This window comes from Carcharhinus amblyrhynchos, chromosome 19 (assembly GCF_965287045.1).
Source record: "Carcharhinus amblyrhynchos chromosome 19, sCarAmb.v2.hapA, whole genome shotgun sequence".
In the NCBI taxonomy this organism is placed as follows: domain Eukaryota; kingdom Metazoa; phylum Chordata; class Chondrichthyes; order Carcharhiniformes; family Carcharhinidae; genus Carcharhinus; species Carcharhinus amblyrhynchos.
This window is the reverse complement of record NC_137342.1, coordinates 29,875,815-29,902,334: the sequence shown is the minus strand read 5'-3', so window position 1 is coordinate 29,902,334 and position 26,520 is coordinate 29,875,815. Positions and strand designations below refer to the sequence as shown.

Genomic DNA, 26,520 nt, shown 5'->3' with positions numbered 1-26,520 from the left:
GTTAGAATATGATACTTGTGAGCATATGAAGTAGTTGAGATGTGATTAGTATAAATACATTTAGAGAAAGCTGGATAGTTATAGGGGAGAAATTAATGTTTCTGGAGTGAGATCAAGTAGGGAAGGGGAGGAGTATACACAATGGCATGACCTTTTGAGCTGAATGGCATGCTTTGGCATGATAAATACAAGGCAGTGTAATTGAACTATACAAGGTAGTTAGGGAAAAGTAAAAGATAAATCTAAAATATTACTAAATGAAATTGTAGTGAAGGAAAGGGAAACTTAAATTCAAACACATAAAAGGCAAATTTAGGATGAATATTGTGAAGTAGTTCTTCACCAAAACCTGGTTCCTTTATCAAATCCATCTCCAATGCTCATTTCCAGCTTTAACTGACATTGGAGGGTGTGTTGAAAGAAGTCATCTCCACCAACATTGCCACCTGAACAATAGCAAAGCCCAGCACATCACTGCAAAAGATAAGGCTGAAGAATTTACAAACCTTTTCAGGCAGAAGTGCTAAGTGATTGGCACCTGAGATCTCCAACATAGATGCCAGTCTGCAAATTCTATTCGCTCAATGTGGTAAACACTGAGCTCACTGGGTTATCATGCTGTGAGCGTTGATAACATCCTAGCTACAGTGAAGATCTGTGCTCCAGAACTAGCCATACCCCTGACTAATTGATTCAGTACAGCTACAACTCGGACATCTATCCAGCAATGTGGAAAAAAATGCCGAACTATGTCCTGCACACAGAATGGTCAAATCCAATACAGCCAAAAACCTCCAAAATCGATCTACTGTCAATTATCAGCAAATGGAAAGTGCTATGAAGTGGCACTTGCTTGTGATGTTTTGTTCGAGTTTCAGGCGGCTCAGTGACATCATTACATCCTTGGTCTAAAAATGGACGAAACAGCTAAATTTCTGAGTAGAGGAGAGAACAAAATGCCCTGAACAGTAAGGCAGCATTTGACTGACAGCACCATTAAGAAGCCCTAGTAAAACTGAAATCAATGGGAATAAGGAGGTAATACGCTCCAATGACTTGTCATGTTGTGGTTGCAAGTCAAATTTCTCAGACCATGAAATCACTGCACAAGTTCCCCGAGGTAGTATCCCAGGCTCAACCATTGACAGCTGCTTCAAATTACCTTTCCTCAATCCTAAGGTGTGAGCAACATGTTGGACAGTGGTTAGCACTGCTGTGTGCGATCCAGGATCGATTCCCAACTTGGATCATTGTCTGTGCAGAGTCTGCATGTTCTCCTAGCATCTGTGTGGGTTTTCTCCTGATGCTCCGGTTTCCTCCCACAGCCTGAAAGACATGCTGGTTAGGTGCACTGGCCATGCTGAATTCTCCCTCTGTGCCAGAACAGGCATGGGGGCGTAGCGACGAGAGGATTTTCACAGCAACTTCATTGCAGTGTTAATGTAAGCCTACTTGTGACTAATAAGTATACTTAAAAACACTGATAAGTGCAGAATGCTCAGTCTCATTCATGATTACACTCAGCAAAACCTCAATAATATTCAGGGTTAGGCTGGTAGGTGACAAGTATTGCTAGTGCCACACAAGTACCGTGCAATAACAATCTCCAACAAAATAATCTAACCATCTCCTGTTCATATTCAATTATATTCTTATTGCTCATTCACAGAATCCCTACATTGCAGAAGGAGGCCATTCAGCCTATCAAGCCTGCATCAGCAGCAATCGCCCTATCCCCATAACCCCACGTATTTACTCTGCAAGTCCTTTTGACACTAAGGGGTAATTTTGCATGGCCAATCAACCTTATACACACGCACATCTTTGGATTGGGGGGGAAAACCGGAACACTCAGAGGAAACCCACACAGATACAGGGAGAAAGTGCAAACTCCACACAGACAGTGACCCAAAACCAAAATTGAACCCGGGTCCCTGGTGCTGTTAAGATGTGCTAAATACCACTGTCCAATGACCAGAAACTTAACTGAACCAGGCATATAAATACAGTAGCTACAAGAGCAGGTCAGAGTCTGGAATTCCGGTGACAAGTCCTGGCCATCTTCAAAAAGGCTCAGGTCAGATTGCCTAGGTAAGTGCAGCCCCACCAATACAAGAAATAAAATCACCCCGGATAAAGTAGCCCACTTGTTTGGCATTGCATTCACCACTCACAGACAAAGTTATGAGTGAGCACAATGTACTGCAGCAAATTGTCAAGGCTTCTAACAGAACTGTGGATATATCTGCACAGAAAAGCAGTGGATCAAGGTGGTAGTTCACAGCTACCATTTCAATAGCAATTAGGGATGCATAATAAATACTCACCTTGTCAGCAATGCCCCCATGTATGAATAATTAAAAACTGGACAGTTGTAAGATTAATTCACCAAATAAGTAGAGTGAAAACGCAGGTGAGGATTCCTCAGTTAGCATCAGAAATATAAAGTTGACATTTTTTTAAATAGCAGGTCTTCTTAACCTACTGGCAAATACCTCCATTTAAAGAAAACTGACACCCAGCAATAATCTGTCTGAATAAAGATGACAAAGGAAAAATTACTTGACATTACCCGCTTTCTCCTCCAATTTGAACTCTTGAAATAGAAGTGCCTGTTTCTCAAATGGGGTCGTAGGCTATAAAGTTACTGTTCTCTCTCGCTTGTAAATATCTGCCTCCTGTTACATGTAGCCTGCTTCTACAGAAGCATAAGTTTACATTGATATGTGACATTGGTGACACGGCTGACCCAACATATGAAGGTGATCTCCATAGGTATTTTGAAGATAGAAGTGCCTGCAAATATTGTTCAATGGAACAAGTCATTACCAGTTGTCCGAAGCAGCCATACGTTTAAGGCAGTGCGGTGCAAAGAAGGTGTAAATTGCAAAGGTATCAAAAATGGAAGTGAAGGCAGAATGAAACGGAGAGTAGGTTGTGAGCTAATAGCAGGGTATTACCTGGTCCCTCTTGGTGAGGTAAATTATTTTTCCTTCCATAATCACAGCCACGTCTCTGAAAAGTCAAACTTTTTCTTGCTCTTCCTCGCACTGACTAAAAGATCCTGTGGCTATGTTGGGAAAAGATTAGAACCCATCTTAGCTGCACTTACTCCAACAAGATTTAAAGCAGAAGCAAAAACAAAAAACACTAGAAAATCTCAGCAGGTCTGATAGCACCTATGGAGAGAGAACAGAACTAACATGAGAGTCTGGATGACCCATAGTCAGAAGCTTGCTTTCTCCACTAAGCACTGCCCAATATCTCTGACAAATAACCAGTACATCATTAAACTGTAACAGACCTTCAGAAAAAATAATTTTTCGGATATTTTAAAATAAATTGGCCACACAGCAACAATGATCAACTCTTGGCTGAAGTGTTTTTTTCTGACTGACTTCAAATGATAATAAAAACAGCAACTACACTTTTAGTTTGATAGAACTTACGCATTTATAGCTATAAATCCCTATTGAATAACTAAACTCATCCACCAGGCCACAGCTAATTAGGAATTGTTTATTTCAAAACCGTATATAAGGTACTGTGGCACAGCTGAAACAGTGTCTTGAGAAAAACCTAACGGTAAACTCAGATAGCAGGCTGTAAAAGGAAAATCCCCATTCCAGCCTCTTTTTGGAAGCTGCAGTTCCTAACTTTTAATTGTGAAAGACTCTCATAATTCTTCTATGCATAAAGCTGTTGATCTATTGGGTTTCCTTCAGGGAATAAAATCCAAAAAGCTCCTTTTATAGTCAAAAGTTTATCACTGCTTTCCCAGGCTATTGGTGACACAAATTAAGGCTTAATATTTAAAATTCTCACCGTGAACGTTTCCAAGCTCAATATTGCCTTTAGAAGAGGACAGATGTGAAGATTCAGCATAAATGTACTTTGTTTTTAATGCACCATCAGTTGTGGAAATATTCATATTTGCTCCCTGAAGTTTGTCAATTTCCACAATCTGGAAAAAACACAAAGGGTTTTGATAGGATAAAGTGCAAATGTTATTCACTGGCACCACTACCATTCCACTTCTAGTTAAGCAAGTTCTTTACTTGGGTGTTCATTCCATTAATGCCATAAACATCTGTGCAGTGGCAGGTTAGGATACAACACACTTACACACCACTGAGCTGCCTTGTGTAGTGGCAAAATGCAAACAAAAGCCATTTTTCTGCAATGGAGTTCAAATCTTTGATCAGGTCACTCAAAGGCATTGCAAAAGACAAATCTCCAGGTAGGAGTGGGTGGAGGGAAATAAGAAGACAAATCATGTCAGATGACACTCAAGAACAAAATTTTTGAACACAATGCTTTTAGGAGATGGTTCCTGATGTGACTCAATTCACAGCTCTCACTTCTGGAGCAACAAAAGTTGTGAGTTCAAATTCCATGCCAGAGATTCGAGCACAAAGCCAAGAGGGAAACACTGAGAATGTTGCACTATGAGAAGTGCTATTTTTTGGATAAGATGTTAAACCTTGGTCCTCCTTGCTTTCAAAGGTGGACGTGGCTTTATTTTGAAGAACAGTCATAGAGGTTTACAGCATGATTACATGCCTTGCGGCCCAACTTGTTCACACTAACCAGTTTTTAGCCATTAAACTAGTCCCAACAGCCGGCATTTGGCCCATATTCCTCTATACCAATCTTAATCACGTAACTGTCCAAATGCCTTTTAAAAGATAAAATCGTACCCACCTTTACTACTACCTCTGGCAGTTTGTTGCAGACACTCACCACACTCTGAAAGAATTGCCCCTCTGGGCTTTTTTGTATCTCTCCCCTCTTACCTTAAATCTATGCCCTCTAGTTTTAGACTCCCCGACCTTTGGGAAAAAATGTTGACTATCTAGCTGACCTATGCCCCTCATTATTTTATAAACCTCTATAAGATCACCCCTAAGCCTCCTACGCTCCAAGGAAAAAGTCCCAGTCTATCCAGCCTCTCCTTATAACTTAAACCATCAAGTCCCAGTAGCATCCTAGTAAATCTTTTCTGCACTCTTTCTAGTTTAATAATACCCTTTCTATAATAGGGTGTACACAGTATTCCAAGTGTGGCCATACCAAAGTCTCGTACAAATTCAACAAGATATGCCAACTCCTGTATTCAACGTTCTGATCAATGAAACCAAACATGTTAAATGCTTTCTTCACGACCCTGGCCACCTGTGACTTCACTTTCAAAGAGCTATGAACCTGCACTTCTAGACCTTTGTTCTATAACTCTCCCCACCTTCCTACCATTAACTGAATAGGTCCTGATCCGATTCGATCTACCAAAATGTATCACCTCACATTTATCTAAATTAAACTCCATTTGCCATTCATCAGCCGCTGGCCCTATTGCAGTCAGAGTCATTGAGGTTTACAGCATGGAAACAGGCTCTTCAGCCCAACTTGTCCATGCCGTCCTTTTTTTAAATCCCGAAGCTAGTCCCAATTGCCCATATCCCTCTGTATCCAAAATTGATCATGACCTCATTGCAATCCTAGATAACCTTCTTCTGTGTCCACTGTGCCAACAATTTTGATGTAATCTACAAACTTACTAACCATGCCTCCTAAATTCTCATCTAAATTATTAATATAAATAACAAATAACAGTGGATCCAGCACCGATCCCTGAGGCACAACATCAGTCACAGGCCTCCAGAAAAACAATCCTCTACAGCCATCCTCTCTGACTCAGTTAATGTTACTTCACCCTGGATCCCATGACATCGAACTTTATGAACAATCTGCATGTGATACCTTGTCATAGGCCTCGCTAAAATCTATGTAGACAACATCACCTGCACTGCCCTCATTGGTTACCCCTTCAAAAAACTCAAATTTTGAGACATAATCTTCTACTCAATACCATGCTGAATGTCCCTAATCAATCTTTGCCTAAGTGCCTGTAGATCCTGTCTCTCAGAATACCTTCTAACAACTTATCCACTACAGATGTTAGGCTCATTGGTCTGTAGTTCCCAGGTTTCCCTCTGCAACCCTTCTTAAACAAGGGCACAACATTTGCTACCCTCCAATCTTCAGGCACTCCCCTGTGGCTGTCGATGATTCAAATATCTCTGCTAGGGGATCTGCAATTTGTTCCCTCGCCTCCCACAATGTCCAGGGATACATTTCATCAGGTCATGGGGATTTATCTATCTTGATGCACTTTAAGACTTCCAGCACCTCCTTCTCTGTAATATGTACACTTTTCAAGATGTCGCTGTTTACTTCCCCAAGTTCCCTAACGTTCATGCCTTTTCTCAACAGTAAATACCAATGAGAAATATTCATTTAGGATCTCACTCATCTCTTGTGGACGTTCACATAGATGACCTTGTTGATCTTCAAGAGGCTCTGCTCTCTCCCTGGTTACTTTTTTGCCCTTTATGCATTTGTCAGAGCTCTTGGATTCTCCTTTATCTTATCTGCCAAAGCAATCTCATGTTCCTTTTTTGCCCTCCTGCTTTCTCTCTTAAATCTACTCTGACAACCTCTTGCTCCCAGCTGCCTATGCATGTCATTTGCCTCCTTTTTGACCAGGGCCTCAATATCCTGAATCATCCAGGGTTCCCTACTTCTATCAGCCTTGCCCTTTACTCTAAAAGGAATTTTGAAAGCCTCCCACTTACCAGAAATCCCTTTGCCTGCTAGACTCCCAATCAATTTTTGAAAGCTCCTGGCTGATACCATCAAAATTGGTCTTGCCCCAATTTAAAATTTAACTTTTGGGCCAGACCCATCATTCTCCATAGCTGTCTTAAGAACTAATGGAATTATGGTCACTGATCCCAAAGTCCCAAAACGATCGCTTGCTGATACTTCTGTCACCTGCCCATCCTTATTTTCCAATGGAGGTCAAGTTTTGCCCCCTGTCTAGTCAGGCCATCCACATACTGAATAGAAATTCCTCCTGAATACACAACAAATTTCTCTCCATCCAAACCCCTAATGCTACGGCTGTCCTGGTCAATGTTGGGAAAGTTAAAGTCCCCTACTATTACCATCCTATTTTTTTCTTGCAGCTATCCACAATCTCCTAATTTTCCCACTTATTATTTGGGGGCCTGTAGGACAATCCTATCAAAGTGATCTCGCCCTTTTTATTTATCGGTTCTACCCATGTAGATTCAGTGGGCGAACCCTTGGACATATCCCTTCTCAGTACTGCCATGTTGTTTCCCTTAATCAAAAACACAACTCCCCCATCTCTCTTACCTCCTGTTCAATCTTTCCTGTAGCATCTGTACCCTGAAACATTGAGGTGGCAGACCTGCCCCTCCCTTAGCCACGTTTCAGTAATAGCTATAATATTCCAGTCCAATGTACCCATCCATGCCGAGTTCATCTGCCTTATGCATTGAAAGAAATGCAGTTTAACCTAGACTTCCCTTGCTCTCTGCCCTGCTTTCTCAGACCATCTGCTCAATCAGGTTTTGTACACTCTCCCTGTGTTTTATTTCTCTTAATCTTACTGGACCCATTCATTGAGTTCTCGGTCTTTGTACTCTGTTACCGTGGCCCTTTTTGATTTTTGACTTTGGTTTCTCAGCCTTCCACTTTTTCCCTTACTGCCTTTTGTTTCTGTCCCCACTTTATTTCCTACGTTGGTTCCCATCCCCCTGCCACATTAGTTTAAACCGTCCCCAACAGCACTAGCAAACATCGCCCCAGGCCATTGGTTCCAGTCCTGCCCAAGAGTAGGCTGTCCAATTAGTACCGGTCCCACCTCCCCCAGGAATTTGAATCCCTCCTTCTTGCACCATCTATCAAGCCATGTAATCCTACGTTTCGGCATTTGGCCCTTAGTCTTGCAGGTTCCAGGCACCTTTTAAATGTGGTGAGGTTTTCTGCATCTATGATTTCCAGCACCCCACAACCCTCAAGGTGAACACAGTTTTCTTCATCTCTCCTCGCATCCTTCTACCAATCATTTTAAATCTAGACCCTCTAGTCATTGACCTCTCTAAGGTAAATAGGCCCTTCCAATCCATTCTATCCACAGCCCTCACACATTTCTACCCACCAGACCAGTCCGTTGATAAGTTCCTGCAATCTACAACTATTCTCACACTATTAACTACGCAGCCAATGTTGTCTGCAAACTTCTTGATCATTACCCCTACATTTACATCCAAAGCACGTGGGAATGGGGGTAATATATTGGCATGGATTGAGAATTGGATAGTAGACAAGAAAGAAAGTAGAAATAAATGGGTCTTTTTCAAAGTGGCAGGCAGTTTCTAGTGAGCTCCCACAGGGGTCTATTTATTCACAATATACATCAGTGATTTGGATATTGCTGATGATATGAAACTTAGTGGGAATGCGAGTAGTGAGGAGGATGCTAAGACGCTTCAAGATGATCTAGACAAGTTGAGTGAGTAAATGCATAACAGATGCAGTATAACTTGGATAAATGCGAATGTAACCACTTTGGACAGAGGAACAGAATGGCAGAACATTACTTAATTGATTACAGATTGGAAAATGTTCATGTACAAAGGAACTCAGGTGTCTTAGCATACCAGTCACTGAAAACAAGCATACAGATACTGCAAGCAGTTAAAAAGGCAAATCGTGGATCTTCAATGCAAGAGGACTTGAGTACACAAGCAAAGACATCCTACTGCAACCAAAAAGAACTTGCCAGGACCATACTTTTTGATTATTGTCACATGTATTAGTATACAGTAAAAAGTATTGTTTCTTGCACACTATACAGACAAAGCATACCATACATCGAGGAGAGTGTGACTGAGATTAAAAGATAGAATTAGAGGGTATGTTGGGGACAACTTGCAAGATGTCACCTCGCTCCAGCACCATCTTGGATTCATCGATGACTATGGTGTATTGTGTGCAGTTTTAGTGTCCTTATCCAAGAAGAGATGTATTTGCCATAGAGTGCAGCAAAGGTTCACCAGATTGATCGCTGAGATGACAGGACTGTTGTAGGAGGAGATTGGGTTGACTAGGCCTGTATTCACTGAAATTAAGAATGAGAGGGGATCTAATCGAAATGTATAAAATTCTGACACTGCTGGACAGACTGGATGCAGAGATGTTGTTCCCTCTGGCTAGAAGAAGGGGGAGGGTCACAGTCTCAGGATACAGGGTCAGCCATTTAGAACAACAGACCATAATTTTAGGCTAAGAGCTAACAGATTTAAGTAATTTTTTCCTCATTTCTATCTTAAAGTGTGAACCTGTGGAATTCTCTGACCCAGAGTACAGTGGACATTGAAACACTAACCCTTCATCCTAATTAAAGACTTATCTATCTCAAAGTTGTTTAAAGGGAAGGCAGGAAGGTGGAATCGAGGCAGACATCAGATAAGCCATGATTATATTGAATGGTGGAGCAGTTTCAAGGGGCTGAATTGTTTACTCCAGCTCCTAGTTTTTATGTTCTTATTTAAGACTGAGACGAAAACAACTTTCTTCACTCAAAGTGTGGTGAACTTGTGGAATTATTGACCACAGGAGACTGCAGTCCAAATCACTGAATATATTCAAGAAGGAAATAGATTTCTAGATTCTAAAAAGGTGGTCAAGGTGTATGGGGAAAAGACTGGAGGGTGGTATTGAGATGAGGGAATCAGCCATGATCATTTTGAATGGTGGAGCAGGCTTGAAAGGCTGAATAGCCTCACTCTAATTTTTTATGTTTCTACACATTACGAAGAACACTAAGCCTGTGAAATCTCACTTGATACAGCTTTCCAATTGCAAAAACATGTCTACTAGTACCCTTTGTTTCCTGCTGATACGTAGCAAATTTGCTACATTCCCCTAGATCCCAGGGGCTTTTCCTTTTTAAAAAATGTGCCACATGAGATCCTGTCAAATGCCTTGCTAACATGGAGCACATCAACTGAATCACCTGCAGGTATATATAATACTGCCACATTTCTATCTGTGCCCTCAGCTCATCTGCTTCATTTGCTATAATCTTTACATTGAAGTATATGCCAATGTGCACTGTCAAATGTTTCCCTATCTTTCGTTTCCTCGTTCTTCCAGACTCACTAGCTAATTTTCTGTCTGCCATTTCTATTTTTCCCCATCTGTGTCCACCCTGTTTGCTAACTCCTGCCAAACTAGTTGAAATCTTGCCCAACAGCACTAGCAAATCTCCCCGCAAGGATATTAGTCCTAGCCCTATCGTGGTGTTTGTTAGCTGTCTAGTTTGTACAGATCCCACTGCCCCCAGAACTGGTCCCAATGTCCATCAAGTCTGAAGCTGTCCCTCCTGCACCAACTCTCTATCCATGCACTTAACAGGTTTAACCACCTATTTCTATGCTCACTAGCGCATGGCACCGAGCATAAACCAGAGATTACTCTTGGAGAGATCCTGCTTTTTAACGTCATGCCTAATGCCCTGAGATCTGCTTTCAGGAAATCATCCTCTTTTCAACCCATATCGCTGATACCAATGTGAAATATAACCCTGGCTGTTCACTCTGCCCCTCAATAGATTTATAAAGGAATTGTTTATCTTCCAATTCAAGTGTTTCACAAAACCAAGTTGTTAAAGCTGCCGAAAAAAGGGCTGATTAACTTACTCCTTTATTAGAGGTCTGTATTTCTACATTTCCATAGATGGTTCCCAGGCAGATCACGTTCCCACCTTTGCTATGGACTTGGACTTTATGAGCCTGGATATGATAGTAGACAAAAAGGAGAAATTAAACAAATCTGCAATATTCCCAACAGAATGTAGCAAACTAGGATTCATTATATAATTTTTTCCCTATCAGGTTTCCACAAATTCAATGCTTTTAAACATAAACCTGTTACAGTCACTGTCACAACATATAATGCCCAATGTCTTCTCAATACAGTAACAGGTTGGTCTGACTGGCTTCTGGTCAGGTTGGTCAATGTAATGCTGGCATTGTAATACTCCAAATTAAACTGGACAATGTGAAAATGCCAGTGCCTCTACATTACAATCCCAGCTTCCGACAAGGTACAAGGAGTTTAGATGGTGTTACTGCATGCAGTTTGATTTTGAGAAATCAGAGTATCACACCTAGGAAGACATAGACAGGATGAAAAAAGCTTTCAAACTAAAGGGGGAAAAAACCCACAAAATGGTTAATTAATTATGAACTGCAGGATCTGAATCATAAGAAGCCCAAGAACATGAGAACCAGCATGAATATGATAGGCCAAATGGCCTCCTGTACAGTAAGTTTCTATGGTTCCATAAAATGCTAAGTTTAGTAAAATCAACATCAGACTGGTCAGAGGGATATGCAAGGGATCAGAAGCACAAGGAAGGTTAATTGTGGCAGAGTATAAAAACTGAAAAAAATCAAACCACACATTTACATTTCAGTTGTAGGGCACTAGGGTTATTGCGGGTGGAGAGAAAATGTGGTTTAAGTATGGAAATAGCACAGAATTTGGAGAGTTTCTTTTTAATATAAAAATTATCAGATGGGGGGTGCGGGGAAGTGCAAGAGCTAAATTGAGCTAACAATCTTATGGTAAAGGAAACTCTTACAAATAGTGGCAAAAATTTCAAGTTATTATGTTTGAGAAAGATATTAAGGCAAACTTCCAAGGATAACAAATGAATTGACCAGAATAAACTGCACTGAGTGGTTAATGGCTAAACCCACAAACTAGAAAATATGCAAAGACATATTTGGTATGATTTAAAACCAGAACATAGCCCTAAAAGGCAAGGCTCTAAAATTGTATAGTTAAGCAAACAAAGTCAACAAATCTGGCAAGACAGGATAAGGCTAAATGGCTTAGACAAAAAGTGCAAATCCAGCAAACTGAGCTACACAAAGCAAAAGGATACAAATAATGTTGTGTAACAAATAAAACGCAACAAGAATTACAAAAAGAATATGAAAAATACTTGTAAAGCATATCAAAACTAACAGCCTATGTAATAAATTTATCATGCAAGTACGGGAAAGAGCAATGTGAACCTATGTAAAGACAATTGTAAATACAATAATGAGCAATGGGGAAATGGAACATTTGTTGACAGTACTTTGTATCCATATCTTGGCAGCAACAAAATTTTGGGGACCAAGCTTGAAGGATTCAGAATCAAGTAAAATTAATAGGTAGATTTAATTGTGGCACAATGGGGAAGAGTGACAGGAAAAAGTAACAGACACTTGACAGGAATTACACAAAATGGACAATAATTAGGTGCAGTTTTTCAGTGAAAGGGATTAGTTGGAAAACAATGGATTAGACATGGAAATGTGATCCATTTCCAACTACAGGGTAACTCAGCCTGGTTATTATTTCTATTACAATTTCCTTTGCCAACATTTAACCTTGTCACAGTGTAATGACATGATTCCAGCAGCACTGTAGTCCTTTTACTGAGAAAGATGTAATCCATTATGACAATTTTGTATACAGTACCAGTTATAAAAAATTGGATAAAAGTATATGCATGCAAAATTAGTAATTAGAGAGTGTTGATGGAACAGAAAAATATAGATAACTGCACCAAGTATTTAGATTCTGCTGAACAAAATACATTAAAAACTAAACTGCTAAAAAAAACTGTGCTCACAGGGACATCTGTTCACCTATATTTGAATAGTTGAATCAATTGTATGCAAGACAATTGAGAGCTGTGCATGTGAGCGTTATTGATACAATTAAAAATATTTTTTTCCCTCTTAAATACACAGAAAAAATGTTAATGCATGACCCAAAGTATTTGAGTTCTGAAACAAGTGTTGCTTCATTGATCTGCCCATTTTTTTGTAATTACACTCTAAACACAAGGCTTGTCCACATAGTTAAAATAGCACTTTATTTAACTAACTGCATAAATCAACTAACTGCATAAATCAACTAACTGCATAAATCAACTAACTGCATAAACTAACTATTGCGAAATCACGAAGATAGCTGTGACATCAGAACAGGATCAATATTGTCCTGACAGAATGGACAGCTTACGTCTCACAATAACAATATCAACTGGAATCTATTAAGTTACTCTTCTCCTTCAGCTGTGGAATAAAAGGACTTGGAAAGTACTAGCTGAGGTCAGGATAAGCACCAACAGCATTAGTATTTTAAAGTTCAGTTACAACATATAAACAAAAAGCATGATTCTAGTTCCTGTACGCACTGCATGCTCTAAATCACAAGTTTATTTGAAATATTTTATGAAGTTTTGCTACGGTAATTCCACACGATCATCTGCCAAGAATGTGATGTTTAAATTTCTGAAACTAAAGTTATATCAATTGACATTTGTTTGTTAACCATGCCCCCTTGTGGTAAATTTCAGTAATTCAGGTTGTGCTTTGCTCAGGAAGTCAATCCTGTATTCATGTACAGGGCGTGGAATACTTTATTTAAATCAACAGGTGACTTAATTCAGCTCACGTTTATTATTGGCAAAATTGACGGCACAGTGGTTAACGCTGCTGCCTCAAGTCCAGGGACATGCATTCAATTCCAGCACTGGGTCACTGTCTTTGTGGAGTTTGCACATTCTCTGTGGGGGCATGGTATCAGAAGTTCAAACATCACATTTTTGGTAAATTATTGTGTTGGATTACCACAGCAAAACTTCATAGAATATTTCAAATAAACTTGTGTTTAGAGCATGCAGTGCCTACGGGAACTAGTCATGTTTTTTGTTTATATGTTTTAACTGAAAATTAAAATACTAATGCTATTGGTGTTTACCCGGACCTCAGCTAGTGGGTTTCCTCTGGGTGCTCTGCTTTCCTCCCAAGTCCAAAGATGTGCGGGTTAAATTGACAATAAATCTATGGGGTTACAGGGATAAGGTGGGAGAAGAGGACCTGGGTATGATATTTGTCAGAATCTGTGCAGATTCAATAGGCTAAATGGTCTCTTTGGCACTGTAGGGATCCTATGAATTTCAAACGGGTGGTTTCATTATCAATTGGATCCTCAAGAATTGTTTATAATGCTTCTCCTCTAGCAAAAAGAGAGCTGTCAAAGCTTTTCATCTTGTACTCATCAGGACAAAAATCACACGAATACCAAATCTTAAAGGAGAACAGTATATATTGTACAAGAAGAAGATGCTAATTGGTTGGGAAGTGGTCTCTGATTGACAGAGGCATTGCCATGGAACAGTTAACAGCCAAGCTTTTGTTTAAATTCAAACCAGGTAAATCGACTCTAATTGGTCAAGGCAAATGCACCAGGGAATTGCCATCCCACAAGCTTTTGTTCAGTTGTAAAAAGCTTAGCACATGTACACGTTCACAGTTGTGGACAGTGCCCTGTGTGAATATATTCAATTTCTAGCATGTGTAAGTAAACTAAGCTGTGAACCTGACTGATAATCTTAAATTGGTTATTAGTGTAATTCTTAGAACAATTTTGAAAATGTTGTATAATCATGGATGTTGCACAATCTTGGAATCACATCTAATGATGGATATTATGCTGTGAGTTCTGCAAACACAAACTAGTTGAGCACAATCTGTACTTCGTCTGTTGCAAATAGCCAAATGAGCTTGCTGTTTGTTATAACCCACCAGTCCTTGGACTATATGGCTTACATACCAGGCATCACACCACCGCTAAATTCATATTCCACGTTACTCATTCGTGTGGTAGAAGAAATCTTTTTTCATTTGATGGCAGCATCCAGGAAGTGGACGTTAACATTCATGTTGCTGCTACATATTAACAGCAAAAAAATAGTTAGCCTCACCTGCTGCTCAATTTTTTGAGACACTTTATCCTCCCATGGTAATGAGGTAGGCTGGGTAGTTTTCAGGAGTGAGTGTGGCAGCCTAAGGCCCATTAATGAATTTGCACAATATACAGAGAGCAATAAATTGCTGGTCCCTTCGAGATTTAGTATTTGTAATTTTGTCCTGATGACTGCAAGACGAAAAGCTTTAACAGCAAATCTGTTTTTTTAGCAGTACACAAGTCTTGTACCACCAAATGACAATTTTTTTTAATCCTGCCATTCACATTGGGGCAAAATTTTCTTCAACAGCAAGATCAGCAATGTATATGTACATTTTGCGCAACAATCTCACAGTTGCCGACTTACTCCAAATTTTATTGATTTTGTACTTCAACAAAGCAAAAGGGTAAATCAGTAGAGGCTCGGCCAATAGATAATACACGAACATGTGTTCCTCACAGAGGAGCTAAACCTTTATTTCAAGTACAAACTTTGGATATATCATACATAACTAACTTTGGGTATTTAAATACAAAATGATTAGATTCCCAAAATTTATTTACATTGAGAACACTTGCACTTTACTGAAGTAATGACAAGTTATTACTATCACATCAAATTTCCTGGCACATGCGCCCTAAACTGGATCCCATAACCATTACAGTAAGACATCTCCAGAAAATCACCTTTAATAACTGGAAGCCTGCTGAAGACTCACCACGTTAACTGTCAAAACTGGTTGGCAATGTATCCACCGGCAAAGATTTTTCATTTGGTAGAAGACATTAGTATCACATTTAGTTTTCAATAATAATGTTTAGTTTCCAATAGTTCAACCAAGAACTATTATAGACACAAACAGGTAAAGTTTTTTATATTACTACTTCTTCAAATGAAGTAGCAGCGTCCAATTATTCCATCACAAATTGCTGCACCAACACAACTCTGCTTGTATCTGCTCGCCCCCACTAAAATCTGTGCGTTCCAGATTTTAACCATACCACCACTGATGGCTCTGCCCTTTCTCTGACTTAGCTTCAAACTCTGGGACTCCCTGCTGAAGCTTCTTGTCATTGCCCCATTATGCAAGATACTCCCCAAAACCTACTTCTTTGATCACCACCTGTCCTAATCGCCTTATGAGGCCTGCTGGTGCCAAATTTTATCTAACTCTCGTGTGAAGGTCTTGGAATATTTTACTATCTAAAGGCATGAGACAAATACAAAATTGTTGTTTTCACAGACAGGGATTAAAAACAGATATCTCCTAATAAAATTATTTTAGGATATTGATCTTAGATTTTGAAATGATTTATATTGAAAGCACACTGTCGCATTTTAAGGAAGATTCTAAATTAACCAAAGTATTTTGATAATCTTGTCAATTAAACTCTATAAACTAATTCAGCTCCTTAATGTTGAAAAGCCCAGAAACTTTGACAATGTCACCAAAATGAAAAGCTCAAACAATTTTTTGAGAAAAATGTGTTGTACCTTTATTGAGTTCAGGATACTGTGCCCTTTCTCGGTCTCTACATAGCAGTTATCACCCTCCATTTTTTTTACTTTAACACATCCTTTATGAAGTGTGCTAATGTCCAGGTCTGCAAACAGAAATGTGAAAGTTTAAGTAAATATTTTTAAATCAAGTAGTCCCAACATACCAAACCAGGTGCCTATTTATTCTAAATACAGGGTGAGGTATGTAATTATAGTGAATTCATAAAATATTTTCCATAATGCAAGGCACGTCATATTTAAGTTTCCCTACATCACCAATAGAAATAAACTCGTCACATAGATCCAGGAGGCAAAAATGGGATTTTTTTTGTCCCTATCTTGGAAAGACAAAGTTTACCTTAACATCATCATCATCAGAGAAGGCTCAGTAGACCCGGAAAAAGGGACAGTCTTAGGGAGAAACGTTGAGCCTATACTCACTGGAGTTTAGAAGAATGAGAGGTGATCTTATTGAAACACATAAGATTTGAGAGGATGTGACACGGCTGGGAGGATGTTTCCGATCGTGAGAGAATCTTACATTTAAGATGTGAATAAGGAAGTTGTTCAAGTCTGTGAAACACTCTTCCACAGAGAGAAGGGGCTGGGTCACTGAATGCATTCAAAGCTAAATTAGGCAGAGTTATAGTTGACAAGGGAGGTAACAGTTAAGGTTACAATCACAAATTTGCTGCAGCACATGAGGCCATTCAGCCCATCTTGTCTACACCAGCTCACCTAATTAACCAATCACTTAGTGCCATTTTACTGCCTTTGCCCCCATAACCTCTCACTTTGATATTTGCAAAGGAACGGTCTAATTTCCTTCTGAATGCTTAGATTGGTCCTGCTTCCACCAATGCCAGTGCATTGCAGATCTTAACCATTCACTGCATGGAAAAACTTTTCATGTATCACCTTTGCCAATTTTTAATCTGTGCGCTCTTGTTCTCACTCCTTTCATGAACGGAAGCAGTTTCTTCTTATGCACTATGTCCAACCCCCCTCACAATAGAATACCTCATCAGATCTTCTCAGCCTCCTCTTCCCTAAGAAAACAGGCCTCAGGGGTAGGATGGAGAAGGACAAGTGCTATTGTTACCCAGAAGTTGGAAGTGGTTTTAATTCTTCTCACTTTTCCAGGGAAACAGTTGCTGTATGATAGTCAGAACTGATAGGGGTCGGTGCTGGGGCCTCAGCTTTTTACCATTTATATAGATGATCTGGAGGAGGGAACCGAGTGTAGGGTGTCGAAATTTGCTGATGACACCAAAATTGGTGGAAAGGCAAATTGTGCGGAGGGCGGGGAGAGTCTACAGAAGGATCTAGATAGGCTGGGCGAATGGGCCAGGAAATGGTAAATGGAATTTAATGTTGGCAAGTGCGAGGTGGTCCACTTTGGTAGGAATAATGGTAGGAAGGATTATTACTTACGTGGAGAAAAACTGCAGTAGGCGACAGTGCAGAAGGACCTCGGGGTCCTTGTGCATGAGTCGCAAAAACCCAGCTTGCAGGTGCAGCAGGTGGTCAGGAAGGCTAATGGGATGCTGGCCTTCATAGCAAGGGGGATTGAATATAAAAGTAGGGGGGTCTTGCTGCAGCTGTATAGGGCATTGGTGAGGCCGCAGCTGGAGTACTGTGTGCAGTTTTGGGCACCGTACTTACGCAAGGATATTTTGGCCTTGGAGGGAGTGCAGAGGAGGTTTACTAGGCTGATGCCGGAGTTGAGGGGGTTGAGCTATGAGGAGAGGCTGAATAAATTAGGCTTGTACTCGTTAGAGTTTAGAAGAATGAGGGGAGATCTCATTGAGACGTATAAGATGATGAATGGGATGGATAGGATAGAGGTGGAGAGACTCTTCCCGCTCAGAAAGGATAGCAGGACTAGGGGGCACAGCCTCAAGATAAAGGGGGGGCAGTTTAGAACAGAGTTGAGGAGGAACTTCTTCACTCAAAGGGTGGTGAATCTCTGGAATTCTCTGCCCGTTGAAGTGGTGGAGGCTACCTCGCTAAATATTTTTAAGACGCGGGTTGATGGGTTTTTGATAAGAGAGGGGATTAAGGGTTATGGGGAGAGGGCGGGAATGTGGAACTGAGCCACGACAGATCAGCCATGATCTTATTGAATGGCGGGGCAGGCTCGAAGGGCTAGTTGGCCTAGTTGGCCTACTCCTGCTCCTATTTCTTATGTTCTTATGTAACCATTGGAGGTTTGTGATTTAAATCACATTTTTGATGGTCCTCAGTGCAGGGCATTTGCCCAAAGGGACTTTCCAGGCAACCGCTGTGGGGTGACATTGGGGTTAGCACTGCTGCCTCACAGTGCCAGGGACCTGGGTTCAATTCTTGGCTTGGGTCAGTCACTGGCTGTGTGGAGTCTGCACATTCTACCTGTGTCTGTGTGGGTTTTCTCCCACAGTCTGAAAGACATGCTGGTTAGATGCATTGACCCGAACAGGTGCCCGAGCGTGGGGACTAGGGGAATTCTGCACAACTTCATTGCAGTGTTAACTTAAGCCTTACTTGTGATTAATAAACTTTTTTCAATCCTTAACTGGGAATATCAGGGAGCGGGGGGCTTTAATCCTTATCTGGGAATATCAGGACAGGGTGGGGGGGGGTGGTTGGTGGTGTAGGGAGCACTTCCTCAGCACATCTTTAGGACACTCCCCATTCACACTGTCCTGGAGCTCAGAAATTATGGTCCACAACTACCTGTCAATAAAATTCACACAAGTAGGCATATTGTTTTGACTCACAAACTCCTAACTAGAGGACCTGACAAAAAGTTTTTCCTCCTCTTCATGAATATGGAATATATATAATAGCTTCATAGTAAAACCTACATCCAAATCAGAGAACTGAAGACAATGATGGCCTGTATAACAGTGACTGTCCTTCAAAGGGTGAATTGAGAACGTGTTCTTATTTCCTTTGGTCTTTTTATTGGTTCTAAAATATCTCCTGTAGCTTTCTGAACAAAAGTTCACCTTTTAAACAAGGAAATAATTAACAGGTGGAGGGAAGAATACATAGGAGTAGCACATCCAGTAAGAGTCAGATCACTCCATCACAATAATTACTTTTGGATCTTAACTACAAAACAGGGTTTCATTGAAACCAAAAGGGAAAATGCTGGAAAATCTCAGCACATCTGGCAGCACCTGTAAGGAAAGAAAAGAGCTGACGTTTCGAGTCCAGATGACTCTTTGTTAAAGCTGATAAAGGATCATCTGGACTCAAAACATCAGCTCTTTTCACTACTTACAGATTCTGTCAGACCTGCTGAGATTTTCCAGCATTTTCTCTTATGGTTTCAGATTCCAGTACCTGCAGTAATTTGGATTGCAGCACAGTAACACAGTGGTCAGCACTGCTGCCTCATTGTACCAGGACCTGGGTTCAATTCTAGCTTGGGTCACCGCCTGTGTGGAATTTGCACATTCTCCCCACTTCTGCATGGGTTTCCTCCAGGTGCTCCAGTTTCCTCCAGCATTCTGAAAGCCATGTTGGTTAGGGTGCATTGACCTGAACAGGTGCCGGAGTGTGGCAACTAGGGGAATTTCGCAGTAACTTCATTGCAGTGTTAATGTAAGCCTTATTTGTGACTAATAAATAAACTTTTTATCCAGGGTTTTATTAAGCTTGGTTTTTCTTTCTGAAGAAAAACAGTAATTGATGTTCAAAATGCAGATAACCACTCACCAAACTTGACCGGAGTTACCAGATCAACGCGAGTATTACTGCTGACATGGTCTGAACTCACTACCATCTGTTTCAAAGCCTTGTCATATTGAACCACAACATCATCCACATTCGCCCCTTGGTCGGGGGAAACGAGCTCGACGAAAGCGCGGTCAGCTGCCGGGTAGCCGTGCGGGTCCAGCGGCTTCACGGTCACATTGCACGGCAGGCGGACCTTTAAAGAGCCGAAAGGATCCACCAGCAGCGTCCATCGCTTCAGGGGGCTGCCCTTGGGCCGGGAGCCCAGGCGGCGGCAGCTGCCGCACACCCACCTGCGGGCCGGGGCCGCCGAAGGGAGGAAACAGCGGGCGCCCTCCCTCAGCCAAAAAACTCGGCGGCAAAAGGCAGCCAAGGAAGTCATGGTGAAGCCGGGATGAGATGGCCGCCCCTCACTCTCGGTCCAACGCCGCTTGCCGCTGTTGTTGTTGTTGTTGTTTTTCACGCCGATCAGCGCAGGAGCTGCCGGGAAGTTGGAGTCTGCGCACGCGCACTCTCTAAACAGCCTGGTGCCGGACTACAACTCCCACAGTGCAACGCGAGCAGTCGCGGGCTGACCAACCATCAAAGTAAGAAGTCTCACAACACCGGGTTGAAGTCCAACAGGTTTATTTGGTAGCAAACGCCACTAGCTTTTGGAGCGCTGGCTGTCCCTTCGTCAGGTGAGTGGGGAGTTCTGATCACAAACAGGACGCATAAAGGCATACACGCAGGTTACAGAATACTGATGAGAATGCAAGCCTTTACAGCTGATCAAGTCTTAAAGGTGCAGACAATGTGAGTGGAGATAGCGTTAAGCATAGGTTAAAGAGGTGTGTATTCTAATCAGTATCCTGTTATCTGAGTTTGTGTCTTTATATGTAAGCCCTGTTTGTGATCAGAACTCCCCACTCACCTGACGAAGGGGCAGCCAGCACTCCGAAAGGTAGTGGCTTTTGCTACCAAATAAACCTGTTGGACTTTAACCTGATGTTGAGAGATTTCTTACTGTGTTTACCCCAGTCCGATGCCAGCATCTCCATACCACAACCATCAGACTCAGTAGACTGACTAGACAGTCTGGCTTACACTCATTGATAGATGGCTAATGGCCTACCTAACATAATTCAAAGGGAAATTAGCAGACAATATATGTGTTTTTAAAACTTTTTGATGAGGATCTATCACAGACTCTATGCTGAAATGCTTTTTAAAACATGTTGACCCATCTCAGCATTTTCTATTGTCATAAAGAGTAGTTGGATAAAATGTAATGCTACAGCAATAAAGTAACCTGTAGCCTTCTGAATGTTTAAAGTGTATATGAGGTTAAATGGTTCACCGTCCCTGATTGGAATAATTATTAATAAATGATCATTATTATAATTATAATATTTTATAGCATATTATATCATTAATAACAATAAAACTCTGACGAAAGATCACCCATTTGAAACATTGGCTCTATTCTCTCTCCACAGATGCTGTCAGACCTGCTGAGATTTTCCAGCGTTGTCTGTTCCAGGTTCCAGTATCCTCAGTGATTTGCTCTAACTCTGGAATAATTTTTCTTGGTCATCTTGGGGGGGAGGGGCCATCCTGGTGCTTCTGCTATTGGTCCAAAGTGGACACTGAGTAACCAATGGGTGGACTGGATAGAGGAGAGTGGGGTTGCCATGGCGATGGAGCTTGTTGGCCACAAACGGAGAGACTGCGCGGAGCGGAGAAGCGGCATCTCCCCCCGCCCTGTGGAGAAGCGGCTACTGACTGAGGTACAGCTGAAAGGCCGGGGCTAGAGGGCACCGAGCTGTATACAGGCCGGAAAGTCATTTGTTTACGTGGTTATTGTGTCGGGAAAATCCTGCTGCTCCTCCCTTAACTCGCAGCAAGTCCGGGGTACCTATCACCTCCGCCCTGAACTACCTGGCCCTTGTTCTCAGTGACCCCTGTCCTGAACTCACTGACCGTTTTCCTCGGTGACCCCTGTCCTGAACTCACTGACCGTTTTCCTCGGTGACCCCTGTCCCGAACTCACTGACCGTTTTCCTCGGTGACCCCTGTCCCGAACTCACTGACCGTTTTCCTCGGTGACCCCTGTCCCGAACTCACTGACCGTTTTCCTCGGTGACCCCTGTCCCGAACTCACTGACCGTTTTCCTCGGTGACCCCTGTCCCGAACTCACTGACCGTTTTCCTCGGTGACCCCTGTCCTGAACTCACTGACCGTTTTCCTCGGTGACCCCTGTCCTGAACTCACTGACCCTTGTCCTCGGTGACCCCTGTCCTGAACTCACTGACCCTTGTCCTCGGTGACCCCTGTCCTGAACTCACTGACCCTTGTCCTCGGTGACCCCTGTCCTGAACTCACTGACCCTTGTCCTCGGTGACCCCTGTCCTGAACTCACTGACCCTTGTCCTCGGTGACCCCTGTCCTCGGTGACCCCTGTCCTGAACTCACTGACCCTTGTCCTCGGTGACCCCTGTCCTCGGTGACCCCTGTCCTGAACTCACTGACCCTTGTCCTCGGTGACCCCTGTCCTGAACTCACTGACCATTGTCCTCGGTGACCCCTGTCCTGAACTCACTGACCCTTGTTCTCGGTGACCCCTGTCCTGAACTCACTGACCATTGTCCTCGGTGACCCCTGTCCTGAACTCACTGACCATTGTCCTCGGTGACCCCTGTCCTGAACTCACTGACCATTGTCCTCGGTGACCCCTGTCCTGAACTCACTGACCATTGTCCTCAGTGACCCCTGTCCTGAACTCACTGACCATTGTCCTCGGTGACCCCTGTCCTGAACTCACTGACCCTTGTTCTCGGTGACCCCTGTCCTGAACTCACTGACCCTTGTTCTCGGTGACCCCTGTCCTGAACTCACTGACCCTTGTTCTCGGTGACCCCTGTCCTGAACTCACTGACCCTTGTTCTCGGTGACCCCTGTCCTGAACTCACTGACCCTTGTTCTCGGTGACCCCTGTCCTGAACTCACTGACCCTTGTTCTCGGTGACCCCTGTCCTGAACTCACTGACCCTTGTTCTCGGTGACCCCTGTCCTGAACTCACTGACCCTTGTTCTCGGTGACCCCTGTCCTGAACTCACTGACCCTTGTTCTCGGTGACCCCTGTCCTGAACTCACTGACCCTTGTTCTCGGTGACCCCTGTCCTGAACTCACTGACCCTTGTTCTCGGTGACCCCTGTCCTGAACTCCCTGACCTTTGTCCTCGGTGACCCCTGTCCTGAGCTCACTGACTGTTGGTGACAGGGTGACCCCTGTCCTGAACTCACTGATCCTTGCCCTTGGTGATCCCTGTCCTGAGCACACTGACCGTTGTCCTTGGTGACCCCTGTCCTGAACTCACTGACTCTTGTTCTCGGTGACCCCTGTCCTGAATTCACTAACCTTTGTCCTCAGTGATTCCTATCCTGAACTAACTGATTCTTGTCCATGGTGACCCCTGTCCTGAACTTGCTGACGCTTGTTCTCAGTGACCCTTGTCCTGAACTCACTCACTCTTGCCCTCAGTGACCCCTGTCTTGAATTCACTAATCTTTGTTCTCAGTGACCCCTGTCTTGAACTCACTGACCTTTGTCCTTGGTAACCCCTGTCCTGAATTCACTAATCTTTGTCCTCAGCAACTCCTGTCCTGAACTTACTGTTGTCCTCAGTGATCTCTGCCCTGAATCTTGACCATGGGCAGCACAGTGGTTAGCAATGCTGCCTCACAGCATTATGGCCCCTAGTTCAATTCTTGGGTCACTGTCATTGTGGAGTCTGCAATTTTTCCCTGTGTCTGCATGGGTTTCCTCCAGGTGCTACAGTTTCCTCCCACATCTAAAAGATATGCTGGTTAGGTGCATTGACCATGCTAAATTCTCCCTTAGTGTACCTGAACAGGCACCGGAGTGTATCACAGTAACTTCATTGTGGTGTTAACGTAAGCCTACTTATGACACTAATAACAATTTTTAAACTTTCTCCTTAGTGACCCCGGTCCTGAATTCACTAACCTCGGAGGCCTTTCATGCCTGTTTGCCCCTGGGGTATATTATTGACCCCTTGTACCAAATTTTGATTTGATGTTTTAAGTTTCCTTTACGCTTTGTCTTTTACTTTGGGTGGTTCCCTTTTAGGGGACTGCCCTTCTTGATTTGTCACTGAGTTTGTTTGATTTGGTTTATTTGGTTGGCACAAAAAGAACTTCAGTGGCACTTCAGTGGCTCCTGTTAGTGAGTGGCAAGTGGGTAGCACCGCCACCTCACAGCAGCAGGGACCTGGGTTTGATTCCAGTCTTGGATCAGTGCCTGTCTGGAGTTTGCATGTTCCCCTGGGTCTATGTGGATTTCCTCCAGGTGTTCTGATCCTCTCCCACAGTCGAAAGATGCTTGGGTTAGGTGGATCAGCCATCAATGTCTTTGATTCTCAACACTTCCACATGGTAATATCTTGTCTTATTACTCTTAAAGCTAAAAGACCTTACCCCACCATTAAGCCTTCAGACTCCCATGCTCCCAATCAAACCTCTGAACTTCAACACATTTTCCACACCTCTTGCAGGCTTTTATCTTTACCATCATTGATAATGATGCTGATGACTGGGGCCAAGACTCACTCTCTCAACATTTTAGCTAGCGTGCTTATTCTCATTCTTGCCACCAGATCTTGTTGTGAAAACTCACTGTAATGTGTGAGTGTCCCAACCTGGAACAGTAGTTTTCATGATGTTTATTTTTGGATATTGGTGAGAACCTTTTGCAGAATTACTAAAAGCTTAAACCTCTCATTAAACAACAAATGAGAAAGTAGAAGAAATAATAAAAACGCCACAAAGAACAATCTTGTACTTTAATTAAGGAAGCATTTAGTCCCTCAGAGACTGAAAACCCAAAAGTATCTCTTTCCCACCGTAATCCTAAACTCTGCTGAGAATCTCATTTCCCAAACAACAACCATAAACCTATTGATCAAATCAAACCAATAATTGCCACACCATACAGCTGAAGTGACTAGGACTTGGGAATGGTTTTCAGTTCAGTGAAGAAAATGATTATACACAAACTGGCTTTTGCCATCAGCACAATCTCTCGCAGAGTTGTTTGCTGACAATGGCTGCCCCTCGCCCCTGTTTTTCTATTGTCTTGAACCCCCCTAATCTCTGGCTGAATTCGTTCTTTGCGATGGCTGCCTCTCTCTCTTGCTGCTGTTTCTTCAGCATCTCATCTGTGTCTAAACTGCTTCCTGGTTCACAACACTGATCACTAATTATGTCAATTGGGCAGCACAATGGCACAGTGATTAGCAGTGCTATTTCACAGTGCCAGGACCTGGTTTGGATTTTGCACATTTACCCCACATCTGCATAGGTTTCCTCCCACAGTCCAAAGTTGTGCAATTTATATTGATTGGCCATGCTAAATTGCCCCTTAGTGTCCCAAGATGTGTAGGTTAGGGGAGATTAAGAGGGTAAATATGTGGGGTCATAGGGATGGGGTCTGGATTGAATGCACCATCCGAGAGTTGGTACAGACTTGAGGGGCCAACTGGCCTACTTTTGCACTGTAGGTTTTCTATGATTGTATTTTTAGAATCTTTTTTATATTCAGGAGATAATACAATCTGATGTTCTTCTGCTATGTGCTCATGTTTGGTATCATTTTATCATCAAGACCTTATCCCTGATAATAACATTCAGGACTGCACTGTTTTTCAAGTACTGAAAAGGCTATTTGATAAATTTGGTGTAATTTTGAATCTTTTTGCTGTAGCTCAATCAGTCTAACAGAAGCTAGAGGATCGTTGTAGAGGGTTGTTTTTCAAACTGGAGGTCTGAGACTAGTGGTGTACTTCAGGGATCAGTGCTGGGTCCACTGTTATTTGTCATTTATCTTAATGATTTGAATGACAATGTAAGAGGCATGGTTAGTAAGTTTGCAGATGACACCAAGATTGGTGGCACAGTGGACAGTGAAGAAAATTATTTCTGATTGCAACAGGATCTTAATCAATAGGGTTGACGAATGGCAGATGGAGTTCAATTTAGATAAATGCGAGGTGATGCATTTTGGTAGGACTTATTCAGTTAATGGTAGGGCGAAGGGGAGAGTTACAGAATAAAGAGATCTAGGGTACATGTTCATAGCTCCTTGAAAGTGAATTCACAGATGGACAGAGTGGTGAAGAAGGCATTCAGCATACTTGGTTTCATTGGTCAGAACATTGATTACAGGAGTTGGGATGTCTTGTTGAAGTTGTACAAGACATTGGTAAGGCCACACTTGGAATACTATGTACAGTTTTGGTTACCCTATTATAGAAAGGATATTATTAAACTATAAAAAGTGCAGAAAAGATTTACTAGGATGCTACCGGGACTTGATGCTTTGAATTATAAGGAGAGGCTGGATAGACTGTGAGTATAGAAGACTGAGGGGGTGAACTTATAGATGTCTGTAAAAATAATGAGGGGCACAGGTCAGCTAGGTAGTCAATATCTTTTCCCAAAGGTAGGGGATTCTAAAACTAGAGGGCATAGGTTTAAGGTGAGAGGGGAGAGATACAAATATGTCTGGAGGGGCAATTTTTTTACACAAGATAGTGAATGTCT

At 42.3% G+C, this 26,520-nt stretch overlaps 2 protein-coding genes across 4 annotated transcripts in view; one reads left to right on the top strand and one right to left on the bottom strand.

Moving 5' to 3' along the window:
• fam185a (family with sequence similarity 185 member A) overlaps positions 1-20,368 on the bottom strand; it is a 68,717-nt gene extending 48,349 nt beyond the window's left edge. Inside the window, exons 1-4 of one of the 2 annotated variants that reach the window (XM_080207459.1) lie at positions 19,898-20,368; positions 16,187-16,296; positions 10,575-10,667; positions 3,826-3,964 (exon numbers count right to left, since the gene is read on the bottom strand). In XM_080207459.1, coding sequence (XP_080063585.1) covers positions 3,826-3,964; positions 10,575-10,667; positions 16,187-16,296; positions 19,898-20,297 — 742 coding nt within the window. In that variant the 5' untranslated portion in view covers positions 20,298-20,368. The remainder of the gene's footprint in view (positions 1-3,825; positions 3,965-10,574; positions 10,668-16,186; positions 16,297-19,897) is intronic. The other variant, XM_080207458.1, reaches the window with a different exon arrangement.
• Positions 20,369-21,591: 1,223 nt separating this feature from the next.
• Positions 21,592-26,520, top strand: part of ccdc146 (coiled-coil domain containing 146) — a 143,711-nt gene continuing 138,782 nt past the window's right edge. For both annotated transcript variants that reach the window (XM_080207452.1, XM_080207456.1), the window contains exon 1: positions 21,592-21,684. The gene's annotated coding sequence lies outside the window, so the exon portion shown is untranslated. The remainder of the gene's footprint in view (positions 21,685-26,520) is intronic.